The sequence below is a fragment of the Dromiciops gliroides genome, chromosome 3 (assembly GCF_019393635.1).
Source record: "Dromiciops gliroides isolate mDroGli1 chromosome 3, mDroGli1.pri, whole genome shotgun sequence".
NCBI classification, from domain to species: Eukaryota; Metazoa; Chordata; class Mammalia; order Microbiotheria; family Microbiotheriidae; genus Dromiciops; species Dromiciops gliroides.
The window spans coordinates 88,329,104-88,348,948 of record NC_057863.1 but is presented as its reverse complement, the minus strand read 5'-3'; the positions used below and the strand labels follow the sequence as shown (position 1 = coordinate 88,348,948).

At 39.2% G+C, this 19,845-nt stretch overlaps 1 protein-coding gene across 1 annotated transcript in view; it reads left to right on the top strand.

The window, feature by feature from the left end:
• KIAA2012 (KIAA2012 ortholog) overlaps positions 1 to 19,845 on the top strand; it is a 167,460-nt gene that overhangs the window by 131,135 nt on the left and 16,480 nt on the right. Inside the window, 4 exon segments of the mRNA XM_043995853.1 lie at positions 168 to 261; positions 1,247 to 1,424; positions 2,688 to 2,805; positions 4,286 to 4,602. Of these exon segments, the coding sequence (XP_043851788.1) occupies positions 168 to 261; positions 1,247 to 1,424; positions 2,688 to 2,805; positions 4,286 to 4,602 (707 nt within the window).

Here is a 19,845-nt window from a genome sequence, read left to right as displayed (position 1 = left end):
TTGTGGGACCCAAGGCAAGTCACTTAACCCAAATTGCCAGAAAGGAAAGAAGGAAGCAAGCAAGCAAGCAGGGAGGGAAGGAGCCCAAGCCCAGCACAAAATCCTGCTGAGGATATCATTACACAGGACCCTATGAAGGTCTCTATGAATATTCTTTTTGTTCACAGAGGTGGAGAAGCAGAGAGATGGAACCTCTGGATCATTTGGCACTTCAGAGTTGGAACAAAACCTCACTCCTTGGGCAGAAACCACCAAAGAATTGTAGGTTTATAAAGAAAACAATGGGCTTGGCTTCTCCTTCCTTTTGTTTTTCAGTTTGCATTTTTTTTCCTGGTTGCTATGAGTTGAGGGGCATAAAAAGCTAAACAAACAGTTACATTCCTCAAATTAAATTCTAGCCTTGGAATAAATGATGATTTCCCTGTGACAATCCCACCAGGAAGATTTATTTGCTGGAGAAGTCTGTATTTGTTGTGTCTGGTAGGCAGAGAGTAAAGCTCAGATGTGACCTTAAAAAGGGTCTTCTTTCCATCTGCAAAAACTACTCAAAATCACTGCTAATGGAAAAGCAATAGAGACAATACAAAATGCATATAGAGAGGCCTCAAATTGTCACAATAGCACCTGTCTCTCTCCTCTCAAAGTGTCCTTTTCTAAGAGCAGACACCATGTTAAAGAAGAAAACCCCCTTAGATTGGGAGAAAGGGAGAAAGTGTCCTAGGTAATGTGACAAGGTGACCCAAAGCCCATTCGGGGCTAGAGCAGCATGACTGATGGAGGCTCCCCATCCCCAGCTCCTGATTGAACATCCTGATACTCCCTAGAATTGTTCTCCCTTTGTTCTCTCACTGAATCTTGCTGTGGTAACTGAGTAGAAGCAAATTCTGTGACTTGCACCTGCAAGGGAGTCTGGGAAGGCTATTTGGAGCACAGAAAGATTATTTGTTACTCTCTCTGGAAGCAAATAGAAGAGATAGCTCAGTGGGGTGAGGCAGCTATCTGAAGAATTTCATTGAAAATAATCCCAGCTGCCCAGGGAAAGGCACAGATTGTATGCTTGATTAAATAACACTTAGAATACACCACCTCCCCCACCCTATGAGTTTCAGGGCTTACAGGAAGAAGCCAGAAAGTAAAGGATCAGTCCTATCAAAGCTTCTTAGCTAGTGCAGGATTAAGAGAAGGGGAGTATCCTAGCTCCAGTCAGAGATCTCTCCCTTGAGAACAGTCCCATTGGTTTTGACAGAGGTGGAGATAATGAACTGCTGCACCTTCCCACAAGACCTCCAGGAAATGCCCCAGCACCATCAAAGAAGGTGGGAACTAAGAGGAATCCTACTGAGAAACAACGTCTCTCAAGAAGTAGAAAAGGGAAAGATGTGTCCCCAAAGCTTGGCAAATCGGCTGCAGACAGCATCAGCCCTGTAAGTAGATGAGGACTAGTCCAAAGTCAAAGTCTGTGTACTACCTTCTTCCTTTCTTCCTCTATGAAGAGCCTTTATAGGAACTTCCATCATGGAGAAAGAAAGGTGAAGTTTGCAGGAGCCCTACAACCACAACAAAGTTATTGTCTTCTACTAAGAATTTCCTGAAAAATTCATCTTTTATAGAAGTTTCCCTGTCCTTAATCTGAGGCCAGGAAACTGTGCTTTAGGGAGATATGGAATGATGCAGCCTTGAAAGCTGCCTGCCCTGATTAGAAAGAATTAATAATAGTATTCACAGCTTACACACCATGCCTCATCATGGTATGCACCCTGGATTCCCAACAGTTAAGACAACAGAGCACAAGTTCTGATTGGTCTTGCTATGATGAGCAAGTGCTTTAAAGCTCTCTGAGCCTCAGTTTCCTTATCTGTAAAACTGGGATAATTATATGCTACCTTCATCTTAGGCTGGACTGTAGTGTGTAGGGAGGAACATAATGTGTAGTAAAGCTAGAAAGAGGTTTGTAAAGCACTTAGCACCGTGCCAACCACATGGTTCAGCACTTATTTTGTGCCAGGCACTGTGATAAGTACTTTCTAACTATGATCTCATTTGATCTTCACAACAACCCTGGGAAGGTAGGTGCTATTATTATCTCCATTTTATAGATGAGGAAGCTCTTTGCCTGTATTGCCTAGTGACCAAACTTCTGATGATGTGGCTATCTGCACTTGGCTAGGCTGGTGCTCAGATCCAACACCACCACCATCATCACCATAACCACCACCACCATCACCTCCCACCTCCACCACCACCACCATAACCATCATCACCACCACCATCATTATCACCACTACCACCACAACTCATATTTTTATGCTTTATAGTTGACAAAGTACTTTTCTCACAAGAACCCTGTGATATATATAGATGGAGCTTTTGGTCTAGCTCTGGGGAGCAGGATTCCATCAGCATCAAAGACAGATGTTGAAGGGACACTAAGGATGCCCTTAATACCTCCTTTTCAACAATGAGAAGGAAATGTACTATATTTAGATCTCTTTCCCCACTGTTGCCCTAAACCCCAAACCAAATCTGGCCAGTTTGTCTCACCAGCTTTAAAATTCCCAATATGGTTTCTGATTGCCTTCCCTATCCCCAAACATATCCTGCTCCCATCACTCCACCTAAACATCCCCCAGCTAACAAAAGTGTCTCTGGCTCTCCATATTCCCTTTCCTTTGATTTTTCTTCTCCAGGAGAGACAGATGCCTGAGAAAACCAAAAGGAGGAAAAGAAATGAGGTAAACAAGTCTAAGGCTCCTCCTAATGTTGGCAAAGGAGAAAAGCCCCCAAACAAAACAGAGTTTGTCGAAGGTAAGGAAATATGCACATAGGAAAAATAATAATAAAACTTACTGGGATGGGAGACCCTTAATAGGTAGGAGGTTCCTGAGGAGAAAGGATGTCCAAACCAAGAGAAAACCATAGAGCTTCTTTTTTTTGTTTGTTTTTGTTTTTTTTAGTGAGGCAATTGGGGTTAAGTGACTTGCCCAGGGTCACACAGCTAGTAAGTGTTAAGCGTCTGAGGCTGGATTTGAACTCAGGTCCTCCTGAATCCAGGGCCAGTGCTCTATCCACTGTGCCATCTAGCTGCCCCTTAACCATAGAGCTTCTAACAAGATCACTCCCTCTAGAGAACTGCCATTTATCCAACTCTCAAGATGAAAGAATGCTTTGCTAATGGCAAGTCTGCCAAATTTCTGTTGATGTATATGTGCAATATTTGGGGTGAAGTGACTATACCTTTCAAATATAAATCCCTTTATTTGTTATTTAAAGCCTTTCTCAACCTGACCCCGCCCTAACTCTCCAGCTTTAGTACACATTACTCCCCTCCCTATATGCTACAGTGAACCCTACTACATAATGAATTGCCCCATCATGGTTTCAAAATACATCATGGGTCAGCATAAAAAATTAAATGAGAAAAAAAATAATAATAGGGGGCAGCTAGGTGGCACAGTGGATAGAGCACCAGCCCTGGAGTCGGGAGTACCTGAGTTCAAATCCGGCCTCAGACACTTAACACTTACTAGCTGTGTGACCCTGGGCAAGTCACTTAACCCCAATTGCCTCACTAAAAAAAAAAATTTTAATGAGAATTTGGCAGGAGTTTTGCAGAAGTCACAGACAAACACACAAAGGCCAGTAGATGACACAGAAAAACTTTAGAAACTAAGAAATGCATAAAATATATGTATGATACTGTATAATATCAACATATTTTATCTTTTAATATCTTAATACTTCAGACTTTTTCTTTGATAAGCAGGGAGACCCAGAAAATTTTATGCAGATTTTCCAGATTGGGGGGGCAAGGGAGAAGGAGCCACTGAGATGAGGAAGGGTTAACTGTACAATCCAGCTACATTAGCCTTGTCACTGTTTCTCTTGCCTGGTGTTCTATCTTCCATTTCCATGCTTTTGTACTAGCCTTGATCCTTGCTTGGAATGAACTAAGTTGCAGTAGGGTTTTTTTCAATACTTAGCTCAAACTCTGTGAAGCTACATGAAGCCTTCACTGGTCCCTACAGATGCCGGTGCCTTTCCCCCCAAAATCACCTTCTGTCTACTTTGTACTAATACAGGATGTCACAAAAATCTTAGTGTTGTCTTAAGGTATGAAAGCTTTTAAATATGTTTTCTCTTCCAGCTAGATTGAAACTACTCAAGGCCAAAGACTCACTTTTGTTCCTGTTTCCCCAGGGCCTAGCATAGTGCCAGGTATGTAGTGGGCACTTATTAACTGCTTAATGATTGACTGATTGCCTGTATCTTGATTGTGTGTCTATAGCAAAGCCAAAGAAACAAAAAATTGAAAAGAAGACAACATCGGTCTCCAAGAAGAAAAAGCCAAGAGCCAAGATGAAAGAGATGGTGCAGAAGGACACTACCCTAGAGATAGAGTCAGAGATAAGTAACTCTGCAGAGGACGCATCTGATGAAGAGGGCTCTCTCTCAAGCTATAACTCACAGGAATTTACACTTCCTCCAAAGTATCAAATTCCTGAAAGTCAAGTTTCCAGAGATGAAAGATTACATGCTACCCAACCTAAAATTGTTGCAGAAAATATAAGTTCTGAAAAGGACAAAATCGCTGATACTTCCCAGGTAAGAATGGGTTTTCTGCTTCTGACCGAGGATGGAGAATAGAATCTCTCTTCATATATTGATGGAACTCAGAAAGGAGAAAAATATTATTTTTTAAATTTGATTCCACATCCAATGTTGCCTTTACTATTACTTCTGTGTAGCATGCTGCACTGGATGCTGGTGAAATAAAGATGAAAATCAACTTAATCCCTGCCTTCATTGCCCTTACATTCTACTGGGCAAAATATAACATGAACACAAATATATCAAACGGGAAAATAGTATGGTTGGTCTTGGGGTGGGGGGGAGGGAATGAGAGCTCCACACAAAGTTCTCTAGGAAAATTAGAAGAAGAGAGAAAGTGTTCAGCCTTGGGGATTTGGACTTGGGGGAATCAGAATGTGAGCTCTAGTCATAGACTTTAAGGCAGTGGTAACTGAACTTAGTCTCAAAGGAGCAAAAAAGATCCTGAACTGTGGAGATGAGGAAAGACGGGATGTTTTGCAGACATGGATGCCATTGGAGTGTAGCTTTAGACTGAGAGACTATCTAGTCCAACTCCCTTATTTTGCAGAGAAGGAAAAGAAGGCTCAGAGAGGTAAGAGGATTGACCCAAAGTTACACAAAGATCAAGTGACAAAGCTGAGATTTGGACCAGGGTCTTCCACCCTCCAGCATTCTGTATAATTCTTCCTCATGTGGAATTTAGGAAAAGATAGCATGGTGGTGTTTGGCTAGAGCAGAAAAAGTATATGATGGAAAGGAAGGTACATAGATGCTAGAAAAGTTGTCAGGAGGGGCAGCTAGGTGGCACAGTGGATAAAGCACTGGCCCTGGATTCAGGAGGACTAGAGTTCAAATTCTGCCTCAGACACTTGATACTTACTAGCTGTGTGACCCTGGGCAAGTCACTTAACCCTCATTGCCCTGGGGCGGGGGCGGGGGGGGGGGGACACAGAAATGTAGTCGGGAACAAAACCAAGGAAGGCCTTTAAAATGCCAAAATAAACCAAGTTTTATCTGAAATAATAAAGATTTTCCCCCATAGTTTTAAATTTTTTATTTTAAATAGGTTTTTATGGGTGCCTTTTATCTTTACATCAGTCTTTCCAAACTGCACCCTCTTCCTCTCCCTTTGTGACAAAGAAAAATCACTGAGCAAAACCTTCTGACCTTATTCTGTCCTCTACCTCCCTGCTGTGACAAGGGAGGTATGTTTCATTATCTGTTCCCCAGGATCAATATTGATTTTCAGGTACTCAGGGTTCAGCTTCCTCAAAGTGATCTTTCCATTTATGTTGTTATCAATTAATAATTAATCAGTCAATAAGCATTTTTTAATTTTTAAAAATTTTTTTGGTTTGGGTTTTTTTTTTTAGTTTTCAACATTTATTTTTATAAGATTTCTACTTCCAAAGTTTTCTCGCTTTCTCCCTTCCCTCCCCCCTCCCCAAGGCAGCAAGCAATCTGATATAGGTTATATATGAACAATCACATTAACAATCACATTAAACATATTTCTGCATTAGTCATGCTGTGAAAGAAGAATCAGAACAAAAGGGAAAAACAAAAAAGAAAACAAAAAAATAGGCATAGTATGGTTCAATCTGCATCCAGATTCTACAATTCTTTTTTCTGGATGTGGAGAGCATTTTCCATCATGAGTCCTTTGGAATTGTCTTGGATCATTGTATTGCTGAAAAGAGTTGTCTATCACAGTTGATCATCACACAATGTTATTGATACTCTGTACAATGTTCTCCTGGTTCTGCTCATTTCACTCAGCATCAATTCATGTAAGTCTTTCCAGGTTTTTCTGAAATCTGCCTGCTTATCATTTCTTACACCACAATAACATTCCATTACATTCATATACCACAACTTGTTTAGAAATACCCAAATGTTGGGCATCCCCTCAATTTCCAATTCTTTGCCACCACGAAAAGAAGAGCTACAAATATTTTTGTACATGTGGGTCCTTTTCCCTTGTTTATGATCTCTTTGGGATATAGACCTAATAGTGGTATTGCTGGATCAAAGGGTATGCACAGTTTTATATCCCTTTGAGCATACTTTCAAATTGCTCTCCAGAATGGTTGTATCGGTTCACAGCTCCACCAACAATGCATTAGCTTTCCAATTTTTCCACAGCTTCTCCAATATTTATTATTTTCCTTTTTTATCATATTAGCCAATCTGATAGGTGTCAGGTGGTACATAAGAGTTGTTTTAATTTGCATTTCTCTAACCCATAGTGATTTAGAGCATTTTTTCATTAGGCAATAGATAGCTTTGATCTCTTCATCTGAAAACTGCCTGTTCATATCCCTTGAACATTTCTCAATTGGGGAATGACTTACATTATTATAAATTTGATTTAATTCCCTATATATTTTAGAAATGAGGCCTTTATCAGAAACCCTGGTGGTAAAAATTATTTCCCAGCTTTCTGCTTCCTTTCTAATTTTGGCTGCATTTCTTCTCTTTATACAAAAACTTCTTAATTTAATGTAATCAAAATCAACTATTTTACATTTTGTAATATTCTCTGTCTCTTGTTTGGTCATAAATTCTTCTCCTCTTCATAGATCTGAGAGGCAAACTATTCCTTCCTCTCCTAATTTACCTATGGTATCACCCTTTATGTCTAAATCATGTACCTGTTTTGACCTTATTTTGGTATATGGTGTAAGATGTTCGTCTATGCCTAGTTTCTGCCATACTATCTTCCAATTTTCCCAACAGTTTTTGTCAAATAGTGAGTTTTTATCCCAGAAGCTGGAGTCTTTGGATATATCAAACAGTAGATTACTATAGTCATTTACTGCTGTGTCTCCTGTGCCTAACCTATTCCACTGATCTGCCACTCTAATTCTTAACCAGTGCCAAATAGTTTTGATGACTGACACTTTATAATATAACTTCAGATTTGGTATGGCTAGTCACCTTCCTGTGCATTTTTTGTCATTAGTTCCCTTAATATTCTTGACCTTTTGTTCTTCCAGATGAATTTTGTTATTATTTTTTCCATCTCCAAAAACTACTTAAGTCTGATTGGTATGGCACTGCATAAGTAAATTAATTTAGGTATAATTATCATTTTTATTATATTAGCTCGGCCTATCCATGAGCAATTGATTTTTCCAATTATTTAGATCTGTCTTTATTTGTGTGAAAAGTGTTTTGTAGTTCTGGACATATAGTTCCTGTGTTTGTCTTGGCAGGCAGACTCCCAAGTATTTTATATTAGCCACAGTTTTTTGTGTTGTTTTTTGTTTGTTTTTTGCAGGGCAAGGGGGGTTAAGTGACTTGCCCAGGGTCACACAACTAGTAAGTGTCAAGTGTCTGAGGCCAGATTTGAACTTGGGTCCTCCTGAATCCAGGGCCGGTGCTTTATCCACTGTACCACCTAGCTGCCCCAAGCCACTGTTATTTTAAATGGAATTTCTCTATCTGTTGCTGGACTTTGTTGGTAATATGTAGAAATGCTGATAATTTATCTGGGTTTATTTTGTATCCTGCAACTTTGCTAAAGTTGTTAACAGTTTCAAGAAGCTTTTTAGTTGATTCTCTAGGGTTCCCTAAGTATAACATTACATCATCTGCAAAGAGTGATAGTTTGTTTCCTCATTACCTATTCTAATTCCTTTCATTTCTCTTTCTCTTATTGCCATTCTAGCTGCATATTTCTGTGGGATCATTTGTTATTTTCAATTCTTCTCCGGAAATTTTTTTGTCCTTAACCTTTATTTACATTCTCTGTTGAGGAATTATTCTTGGTGTTATACATCTATGTCAGTTTCGGATATTTTGTTTATCACACTTTTATCAGTGATATTTGATGCCCCTCCATGGCCTCCCATACAGAATATTAGTATAAATCCCATGGTCTATATGGTCAGAAGATAAGAAAGAAGCAGTGAGAGAGTCCCTAAATGTAGCATTTTAGAGTCAGATCTTGAGATCTGAGAAATCATAGATTTACACCTGAGGTTTGAAGGATAAACATTTCTAAAGAGTTTTGGAGTTATAAAGCACATTACAAACACTATCTTATTTGAGCTTCACAAACACTGGTAGGTACTAACAGAAGCAATCAGGATGTATCTTATATGTGTGAGATTAAAATTGGATATTAGATCATAAATCTCCCCTACTTAACCTTTCCCTTAATTTATCTCCCAGACTAGTAAATGGAAGAAGCTTCCGGTTTTCTAGATAGAACCTTTATTGTATGGTAGTCACAAGGTGATGTTGATTAGAAGGATAGGAAAGTAGAAATACAATACAAATCGTCTTAAGTCTAGGCTTAGTCTATATTCTGTATAAAACTCACCAAAACCCAAGGCCACTTTTGGGGAGAGAGACCGAGTCAAGTGCGTGCTGTTAACCGAGAGCCGGGCTGAGTCAAACTCCAGTCCGCGTCTGTCTGTGCAACACAGCCAAGAGACCAGCGGAGTAGGAAAAAGCTCCACTTCTGTTCTCTCCTTGTCTTTTCAGCTCGCACCCCGGAAGTCGAGTGTATAGCAGGCAGTCTGACATGCGCAGCAGGCGCACTGGCGTGCGTAGCTCATGCCATTGGTCTCCTCCCCGAAAGGGTGGTCCTTAAAGAAAAACTGGCGTCTTTCAGTTATCCTAACCAACTGTTAAAAAACTTTCATATTTTTTTACCACATTTCCCCCCTTTGCTTCCTCAAGAAACGGAATGTTTCCTTGATGGAACAGTAAAAAGAATATAATAACTATTGCTAACTAATAATATGTGAACAACAATATAGAAAAGGAAGAGAGGAAAGTTTTGTCCAGAGGGGCGATTTTTTTTTTTTTGTCCTCATGAACCGACGCTTTGACATTAGTCTTGCAAAGGGAGAGCCTCTGCAGAGAGTACATGTTACAGATAGTATATACAAGTCAGGAACCCCAAAAGCCCCAGAGCTCTCCGCGCAGGCTCCCTTTCCTCCTTCCTGTCTCCTCCCAGACCATAGGAGGCTCCTCAAGTTGATTGGCTGGTAGCCTTGATAGACAGCACCCATGAGCAAACGTCATTTCCTGATGCCAAGGAAAAGCCACAATGCCTCTGAGGCATTTTCCTCATGGTGGAGCTTTCCCACAGCAAGTCTTCAGTAGGTGGCATCATTCCAATCATTACATATGGTATTATATATATATATATATAGGTATTATTATTATTATTCCCATTTTATGGATTATTAAACTGAGTCTCAGGGAGATTAAGTGATTCATCCAATGTCACATAGCTAATAAATGTCAGGAATATGATATGAATCCAAGTTTCCAAGTGTGACACTCTTATTTACTGTGTCATGCTGCCTTCTGTATTTTAATGTTCGTCCAGTAGAATGGAAGCTTTTTGAGGACAGACACCATCCCATTTTTATATTTGTATCTCCAGCACCTAGCACAATGCCTGGACCATACCAGGAGCTTAATAAATGTTTGTTGATCAGTCTAATCTAATCCCTATCTCCAGTTTATAGCTGAAATAATAGAGGCTCAAACTAGAAAGATAAAGAAAGCATTTACAGGCATACCTCATTTTATTGCACTTTGCTTCATTGCGTTTCACAAATATTGCATTTTTTCAAATTGAAGGTTTGTGGACACTGCATCAAATGAGTCTATCAGTCCCATTTTTTCAACAGTATGTGCTCACATTGTGTCTCTGTCACATTTTGGTAATTCTCACAAAATTTCAATTTTTTTCATTATTATATCTGTTATGGTGAACTGTGATCAGTGACCTTTTATGTTGCTATTTTAATTGTTTGGGGGCACTATAAACCACACCCATATAAGACCATGATCTTATTGATAAATGTTGTATGTGTTCTGGCTGCTCCACCAACTAACTCCCTCCCCCTCCCTCTCTCCTTGTCCCTCTCTCTCTTACCCCCTTCTTCTCTCTCTTCCCTGGGGTCTCCCTATTCCCAGAGACACAACAATATTGAAATTAGGCCAATGAATAACCCTATAATGGCCTCTAAGTGTTCAAGTGAAAGGAAGTCAATCAATGTGGCAAACTCCATTGTTGTCTTATTCTAAGAAATTGCCCCAGCTGCCCCAACCTTCAGCAGTCACAACCCTGATCAGTCAGCAGTCAACAGCATGGAGGCAAGATCTTCCACAAGCAAAAAATTATGATTCACTGAAGGCTCAGATGATAGCATTTTTTTAATCAATAAAGTATTTTTAATTAAGGTATATATATACTTTTTTACATAATACTCTTACACACTTAGTAGACAACAATATAGTATAAACATAACTTTTATATGCACAGGGAAACCAAAAAATTCATGTGACTCACTTTATTGCTATATATTATTTATATTGACTGTGTGCCAGTTACTGTGCTAATTTCTGGTGATACAAATACAATACAAGCAAAAAGAAAGACAGGCCCTACCCTCAAACCCCTTTCATTCTAATAGAGTACAATAGCAGATAAAAGGGGGTCATAAGTGAGGGGGAGTTCAGAGAAGAGAACATGGCTGGTCTCTCAGATGGAGGTTTGAAAAAGGAACTCGCCAATCTGAGGAAGGGGGCACAGGGGAAGAGACAGGGCTGTAGTGAGGCTCAACTTAGATAACATATATAAGGCACTTGGTGAACCTTAAAGCTCTATATAAATGTCTGTGGTGGTGGTAGTGGAGGGGTGGTGATGATGATGGTTGTAGGTTTTGTTAGCCTACAGTCACTCCTGACTGAAGATGACTTCATTCTCTGAGCCTTTTACTGTACTCCTGCTGATCTCAAACCCTGTTTATAGAGTAGTACAGGGGTGTGCTGGTAAATGTTTAACAACCAGGCTCCTAATAAAATACATTCACAAATACTTTTTAAAGTTTAATCTGAATTTCTAACATTTTTTATGTCTAGACAGCAAAATAATAAATCAAGCCCTGATTTGTAGGCCCACCAATTTCTAAGATGTAAATGGCTCATACTGAAAATTTAACGATGGACTATTACAGGTTAGAGCTTGGCTCTGGCACACCCCAGGGTGAGGCTTCTGGGGCAGAGGTACAAAAGCCTGGTGGCGCAGGAAAAATGACTGAGTCATCACTTCGCCTCCCCTGAGGGGAAAAAAAAAGTATTATTTTCAACTTTTTTTCTAGTATCTTTCCCTTTAATGCAAAGTGTTTGCAAAGTATGGCATATCAGTTAATATTATTTACTAAACATATGCTGTGTGCAGATATATTTACTATTCTCAACTTCAAATCATAATAATGACAATTATCATAAATAGTTCACCTTTATATAGCAATCAGAGTCCACAAAGTACTTTCGCACATATCACTTCATTTGATCATCATCCCAAACTCTGTGAAGGATACAGGGCAATTTTATCAATGAAGAACTTAAGGCATAAAGAGGTTAAGAAATTTGTCCAGATAATGTTTTACATAATCGTACACGTATAACCTATATCTGATTGCTTACTGACTCAGGGAAGGGGGAAGGGAGGGAGGGAACAAGGGATAAAAAATAGGAACCCAAAACTATAAATAAAAATGTTTATTACTTAAAAAAAAAAGAAAGTGCCACAGGATGTAAGTGGAAGAGCCATAACTAACATCTTTTGAAGGTCTGCCATATCTCAGTGGCACCACTATGCCTTTCAAAATAACATAGTAACTGCAGAGTATTGATGAATTGAGTATCATTTGTACACAAGTCTCTAATCACATTAACACCAGGATCTAGAATCTGAAATGTATAGCAACAAATGGGCCCAGAGAACCATATATAGAAGGATCCCCACCCCCTAAAATAAGGGCGCAACTCCTCTCTCCATGAGTAAACATGATAGTATGCATTATGCAAGTAGATTTTGTTTGCCTATATTTGACCCAAATAAGTGCAGATTTTATTAAGCAATAATTTTATAAGGCAAGACCTTGGGAGTTAATTTGATCTTAATCTAAGCAGATTTTAAAACCACCCTTTAGATAGTGTTTAGCCTATTCCTCTTCCTAATTAACAATTCACTTTAATAATTTAAATTAAGGGGAGGGAAGGTGTCATTCTCTCTTGACTCTTACACTTGAAAATGATTTGGTTTTCAGCATCGCAGAGTAAACAAGTGATTATGGTGCCCAGAATTGAATTATGACCTAAGTACTAAGATGACCAAAAAAAAAAAAAAAAGAGGAAAATGACAAATTCCGGGGAGGATGTGGGGAAATAGGTACACTAATGCACTTAGTAGAACTGTGAATTAGTTCAGCCATTCTGGAAAGCAATTTGGAACTACGTCCAAAAAGCTATTAAATTGTGCGTATTCCTTGACCCAGTAATACTGCTACATCTATACACCCAAAGAGAATTTTTTAAAAAGAATAATAGGAGGGGCAGCTAGATGGCACAGTGGATAGAGCACTGGCCCTGGATTCAGGAGTACCTGAGTTCAAATCCGGCCTCAGACACTTAGCACTTACTAGCTGTGTGACCCTGAGCAAGTCACTTAACCCCAATTGCCTCACCAAAAAATAAAATAAAAATAAAAGAGTAATAGGACCCATATATACAGATATATTTATAACAGCTCTTTTTGTGGTGGCAAAGATATGGAAACTGTGGAGGTGCCCATCAGTTGGGAAATGGCTAAATAAGTCATGGTATATGAATGATGGAATACTATTTGCTATAAGAAATGATGATGGGCATGGTTTCAGAAAAACCTGGAAAGATCTGTTTGAACTGATGCAAAATAAAGTGAGCAGGGGCAGCTAGGTGGCGCAGTGGATAAAGCACTGTCCTTGGATTCAGGAGGACCTGAGTTCAAATCCAGCGTCAGACACTTGACACTTAACTAAGCTGTGTGACCCTGGGCAAGTCACTTAACCCTCATCACCCTGAAAAAAAAAAAAAAGAAAGAAAGAAAAGAAAAGAAAAAAATAAAGTGAGCAGCACTAGGAAAACAATTTAAATAGTAATAGCAATATTGTAAAGATAATAAACATTGAAAGACTTAGTAACTGACCAACCTGGTAACAAACAATTCCAAAGGACTCATAATTTATAAAACATGTTATCAACCTCCAGGTAATAATAATAACTAGTAACATTTAGACAGCACTTACAACTGGCAAGTAGGGGCAGAGCCAAGTTGGCAGATGAAAGGCAGTAAATGCTCAGACTTCCTGACACAATTACTCCAAAAAAACTCTGAACACAGCCAGAAAACAACTCCTGGAGCAGCAGAACCCACAAAGAGACAGCTGAGACTATTTTCCAGCCAAAGACAGCTTGGAAGTTCAACAGAAGGGGGAGCTGGTCTGGGAGTGGAGTCCAGCCCTTCGATGGTGCTGACACAGAACCAGCCCCAGACAGACTGCATCAGAGAAACCTACCCCAGAGTCTCCAAATCAACTGCAGGCCAGCATCTTCTGGAAGTAAGCTCATGGTCTGGTAATAGGGCTAAACGGCTGGCTGGGGGGAGTCTACAGGGTGTATACAGGAGCTAAGGGGGGATTTGGATATCCTACCCCAGTGGGAAACCAGAAAGAAACCTTGAGCAGTGGCGGCCCAGATGGGGGAGGGGTGCAGGCTCGTTGGAGCTAGCAACCACAGCACACAAAATTTTGCTGCCTGGTTGATTGGCAAGTTGGCCTGGGGTTATCTGTGGACCAGAGAAAGGGCCAGGTGAGTGAAGAAACTGCCCCTCATTAAATCGTAACAACTGGGACCCCCAGAAGCTTGGGACAGTATATCCTGGAAGCAGGACCCCACACTAAGAAGGAATTAAAAGTCAAGTGAAAGATAGCCGGGTTGAGAAGGCACAGAAAGTTGCAAACCATAGAAAGCTTTTTTAGTGACAAAGAAGATCGAGGTTCACCCTCAGAAGAGGATAGCAACATCAGAGCCCCTATATCTAAAGCTTCTAAGAAAAATATGAATCGGTCTCAGGCCATAGAGGTATTCAAAAAGGACTTTAAAGATAAAATTAGAGAGATAGAGGAAAAAATGGAAAGAGAAATGAAGGTATTGAAGAAAAGACATGAGAAAAAAGACAACAGCTTGAAAAGTCAAATGGCAAAGGAGATTCAAAAGCTCTCTGACAAAAATAATTGCCTAAGAATTAGGATTGAACAAATGGAAGTTAGTGACTTTATGACAAACCAAGACACAATAAAGTAAATCCAAATGAATGAAAAACAAAAAAATAGAGGGCAATGTGAAATATCTTCTTGGAAAAACTGCTGACCTGGAAAATAGATCCAGGAGAGATAATTTGAAAACTATTTGACTACCTGAAAACCATGATCAAGGAAAGAGCTTAGACATCATCTTCCAAGAAATTGTCAGGGGAAATTTCCCTGATATTCCAGAAGCAGAAGGTAAAATAGAAATTTAAAGAATCCACTGATCACCTCCTGAAAGAGATCCCAAATGGAAAACTTCCAGGAATATTATAGCCAAATTCCAGAGCTCCCAGGTCAAGGAAAAAATATTTCAAGCAGCCAGAAAGAAGTAATTCAAATACTGTGGAGCCACAGTTAGGATAGCACAAGATCTAGCAGCTTCTACATTAAAGGATAAGAGGGCATGGAATATGATATTCTGGAGGGCAAAGGAATTGGGTCTATAACCAAAAATCACCTACCCAGCAAAACTCAATATAATCTTTCAGGGGCGAAAAATGGGACTTCAATGAAAAAGAGGACTTTCAAATATTCGTGATGAAAAGACCTGAACTGAATAAAGAAATTTGACTTTCAAATGCAAGACCCTAGAGAAGTATAAAAAGGATAAACAGGAAAAAGAAATCATGAGAGATGTTAAAAGGTTAAAACTGTTTACATTCCTACATGGGAAGATGCTATGTCTAAATCATAAGAGCCTTCTGAGTAGTAGGGCAGATGATAGGAATAAATTGAGACAGAGGGCACAGGTGGGAATTGATTATGAAGGGATGATACCTGTAAAGCATTTATTTTTTTTGTTTCTCTTTTTTTTTGGGGGGGGAGCAGTGGGGTTGATGAGTGTCTTGTGTCTGAGGCAGAATTTGGGCTCAGGTCCTCCTAGGTCCAGGGAGGGTGCTTTGTCCACTTTGTCATCTAGCTGCCCCATGAAGACATCTTTGGGGTAAAATTGAGGGGGGAGAGAAATACACTGGGGGAGGGAATGGTGAGTGGCAGAATGGGGTGAAATCTCACATGAAAGAAGCAGGAAAGGGCATATGGAGTGGGGGAAGAGATGGGAGAAGTGTGGGGAAGTGAAGGAGTTTTACACATATCAGAATTAGCTCAAAGACCTTAATCTCATCAGAGTTGGCTCAAGGAGGGAATAACATACACAACCAATTGGGTGGAGCAATCTCTCTAACCCTGCAGGAAAGTAGGAAGGGACGGGGATAAGGAGGGGAGGGTGAAAGAAGGGAAGGCAGAGTGGGGGAGGGGGCAGTCAGAAGCAAAACACTTCTGAGGAGGAATAGGGTAAAAGAAGATAGAAAATAGAGTAAATATAATGGTAAAGGAATAGGATGGAAGGAAACAGCTATGATGATTGATTATAATGGCAAAACACTTTGCTGGGCTATTGTGAAGAAAATTCTTTATCAAGGTTAAGGCACTATATAAAAGTTATGATGAACAGGATGCTATCAGAAAAACCTGGAAAGACCTACATTAACTGAAGTAGAGCGAAATGTACTGTATACAGAATAACAGCAATAGTGTAAGATGATCTGTTGTGAAGGGCATGGTTATTTTCAGCAATTCAATGATCAAATATAACTCTGAAGGACTTATGAAAGTTGCAATCCATCTATAGAGAAAGAACTGATGGTATTTGAAAACAGATTGAAACATAATTTTTTTTGATAGTTCCTAAATCTGAAGTTTTATTTTTGTCTGTTTTCTTTCACAACCTGGCTAATGTGGAGATGTTTTGCATGATTACTCATGTATAACTTATATTGAATTGCTTGAGTTCTTGGGGGTGGAGGATGGGAAGAGAAGTTGGACCACAAAGTTTTTTTAAATGATGTCAAAATTTGTTTTTACATGTAATTTGGAAAATAAAATTCTAAACAAATAGACAGCACTTACTATATGCCAAGCATTGTAGAGAACTGATGGACTGAGTGAAGATTAAAGTCTATTTTCTTTCTATTGCTTTTTATGGCTTTTTTTTTAGGAGAACATGGCTAATAGGAAATTTGTTTTGCATGATTAGTCATATTTGTAATGGGTTTTTACTTTTTTGCCTTCTCAATGAGTGGAGAAGGAAAAATATTTAAAACTGAAGACATATGTGTATATATGTGTGTGTATATATATATACATATATATATATATATATATTTTAAGAATTAAGACAAAGTTGAATCCTGACTCTGTTATTTACTAGTAAGATTGCTATCTGTGTGATTATGAGAGTCGCAATGTCTCTGATACTCAGTTTCTTCTTCTAAAAATGGGCATAAAAATATTTTCACATCTTACCTCCTGGAGTTGTTATGAAAGTAGTTTCTAAAATGTAAAAAAAATGTGAATTAGTTCTTATCATTATGTTATTCTGGTTCATGCTCTAATATATCTTATGGTTTTATGATTTGAGATTGACACAAGACATTGATAAAAAGCCAGATATGGTTTTTTTTGTTTTTGTTTTTGTTTTTTGCGGGGCAATGGGGGTTAAGTGACTTGCCCAGGGTCACACAGCTAGTAAGTGTCAAGTGTCTGAGGCCGGATTTGAACTCAGGTACTCCTGAATCCAGAGCCGGTGCTTTATCCACTGCACCACCTAGCCGCCCCCAGCTATGTTTTATTAATGGGCCACTTGATAGATATTCTGAAGAGACAGGATTCTTTTTTTTTTCAATTTTTGTTTTAAAAAAAAAACTGCAAAGAATATAAATAAAAGAGCAGGTAAAATTAGCTGAGGCTTCTAAGTGGATAAAAAGTCCTAAAAAGTTTTCAAAGTTATCAAGACATACTTTGTATTATGCCTGAGATATAGCAGATAAATCCTTCCAGAGAAGCTCTAGACCTGTGCTGATAATTTTCCACCTGGGTTCCAGATACATCATAAGGTATAGGTAAGAAAAACCCTTCTGATGAGATACAGGCTATAAAGAATACCAGACTTCCAGGACATTTTTCACTCCTTTCAAAGCTTTGGGAGGTCTCTCTTTTAAGAAGATCCCAGTAGAATGTAAGTTCCTTGAGGGCAGGGACTACTTTGTAGCCCCTCCACCTGTAACTGTGCTTTGCACATAACAGGTGCTCAATAAATGTTGAATTGCATCTTTTGAATTAAAGGTCAGGTAATAGCCCTGATGCACTGCCCTTTCATTTGACTGGAACTTGATATCATATTAGATTCATGTAGTTAGCCAGCTTTCCAAAGGGACTTGCTCACTCCTTGATTCCATCGCAAGGAATCGTCTTTGTGTTGGCGATGAAAATTCTCTAAAAACCTTTTTTGGGAGGGGGAAGGGGCGGAGAATCTTCTGGTTTTATTACCTTGGTCTTTATGTCCATAACAGTGAATTTTGCCTTTGCAAAGGCTGCAGGGAAGGTGGCATTTAAAAACTATCACACACACACACTCAAAAAAATTTAAAATTAAAAAACTATCACAATCTGATCTTAACCTCTCTTTCCAGAATTATTAGGTAGAGGACAAAATCAAAGCAGGTGGTAGGATTTTCCTAAATAACCCAATAGCAGAATATGAGAAGTTTCCTTTCACAACATAGTAGGGATTTGACCCACTGGATAAAACACAATTCTAGCAGCTGACTAATTAAGGATCCAGCCACACTCTTTGGTGACCTTAAAAAAAATCAAGCTAGCCAACTCTGTGAACTGTAGGCTCTTAGAAGTCAGCCCTGGACAAAGGACTTAGCTTTTAAAGAGGCTCTGAGCTCTTGAAAACCGGCTCTTTTACTTTTGCCCCTTTACATCTCTTCCAGAGAACAAGGTGGGGAGTGGATCTCTTTATAGACTCTTTAGTTTTCAGGCTGTAACTACTCGGTTTTCTGATGTGTTTCCTTTATTAATCAGAGCTATTGCTTTGTAATATAACTTTTGCATGGTTTAAGTCTAAAGTACTAATGATTGTTGTATGAAGTCCATTATAAATGCTGCTATGACCTGTGTATGTTTTATCCCTAGAATATGGGTGCCTAGAGCCAGAGAGAGGACTCTAGTTAAGGAAGTGTCTCATGACTTAAGAGATAAGGCTTGGGGCAACTAGATGGCACGGTGGATAAAGCACTGGCCCTGGATTCAGGAGGACCTGAGTTCAAATCCAACCTCAGATACTTGACACTTACTAGCTGTGTGACCCTGGGCAAGTCACTTAACCCCAATTGCCTCACCAAAAGAGAGAGATAAGGCTAGGAAGAGCATACTGTGTAGACTCAGACATGTGGTTTTGGGGTTTTTTTGGTTTTTTTACTTTTAAGTTGTATTGCAACATGGGTATGGACAACTTGTCCAAGAGCCTAATGGTGAGAGTAAGTTGTCTGATGGCCTAGAAACTCTGAATACCTTGACCTTGAGGATTTAATCTCTTCTTTTGAAAGCCCCAAACATAGTGGGTCCTTTTCTGAGGCTGTTTGATTTCTTCTCTAGCTAGCCTAATTATCCTAGCACTATATGAGTTCAGACCTCTGTTTGGAATGCAGAATGTGTTATAAGGACTTATTGGAGAAATTTTTGACTGGACTTCGATTTGGAATGTTTTGTGATTCTTACATGGATCCAATGGAGAAATTGATGGACTGTCTTTGTGCCAAAGGAAGAGCCTTAGAGTAATTTTTTACCCAGAACTTCCAGCCAACATCAGGTCCTTAATTCATGTTGTAAATAAATTCCTCACATAGTCTGGGAGCTCATTTGGAACTAGACTTTTCCTAAGAAATGGGAAGCTTTTTTTCCCCTTTTTTTTCTTTCTCTCTTTTTTTTCATTTCTTCATTTTTTTTTCTTTCTCCAGTTATTTTTAAGCTGGGGCAGGACTTTACATGTACCAAGACAACTCCTAACCTATGAGAATTTTGTAAAATGTTTTGGGTTTTTTTTTAATTTGTATCACCATGTATTTTGGAGGTGAGTGAATTTCTCCCAACCTACAAGTTATAGCAGGTTTGGAGACTCACAAAATACTAATTAATTCCAGGATGTCCAAGAACACTGAGGTTTTTTGGTAGTCTGCTAAGACTCTTTAGTGCAATAAAGAGAGACCAGAAAAGCAAAGGGGCATCTAGCTTTCCCAGACAA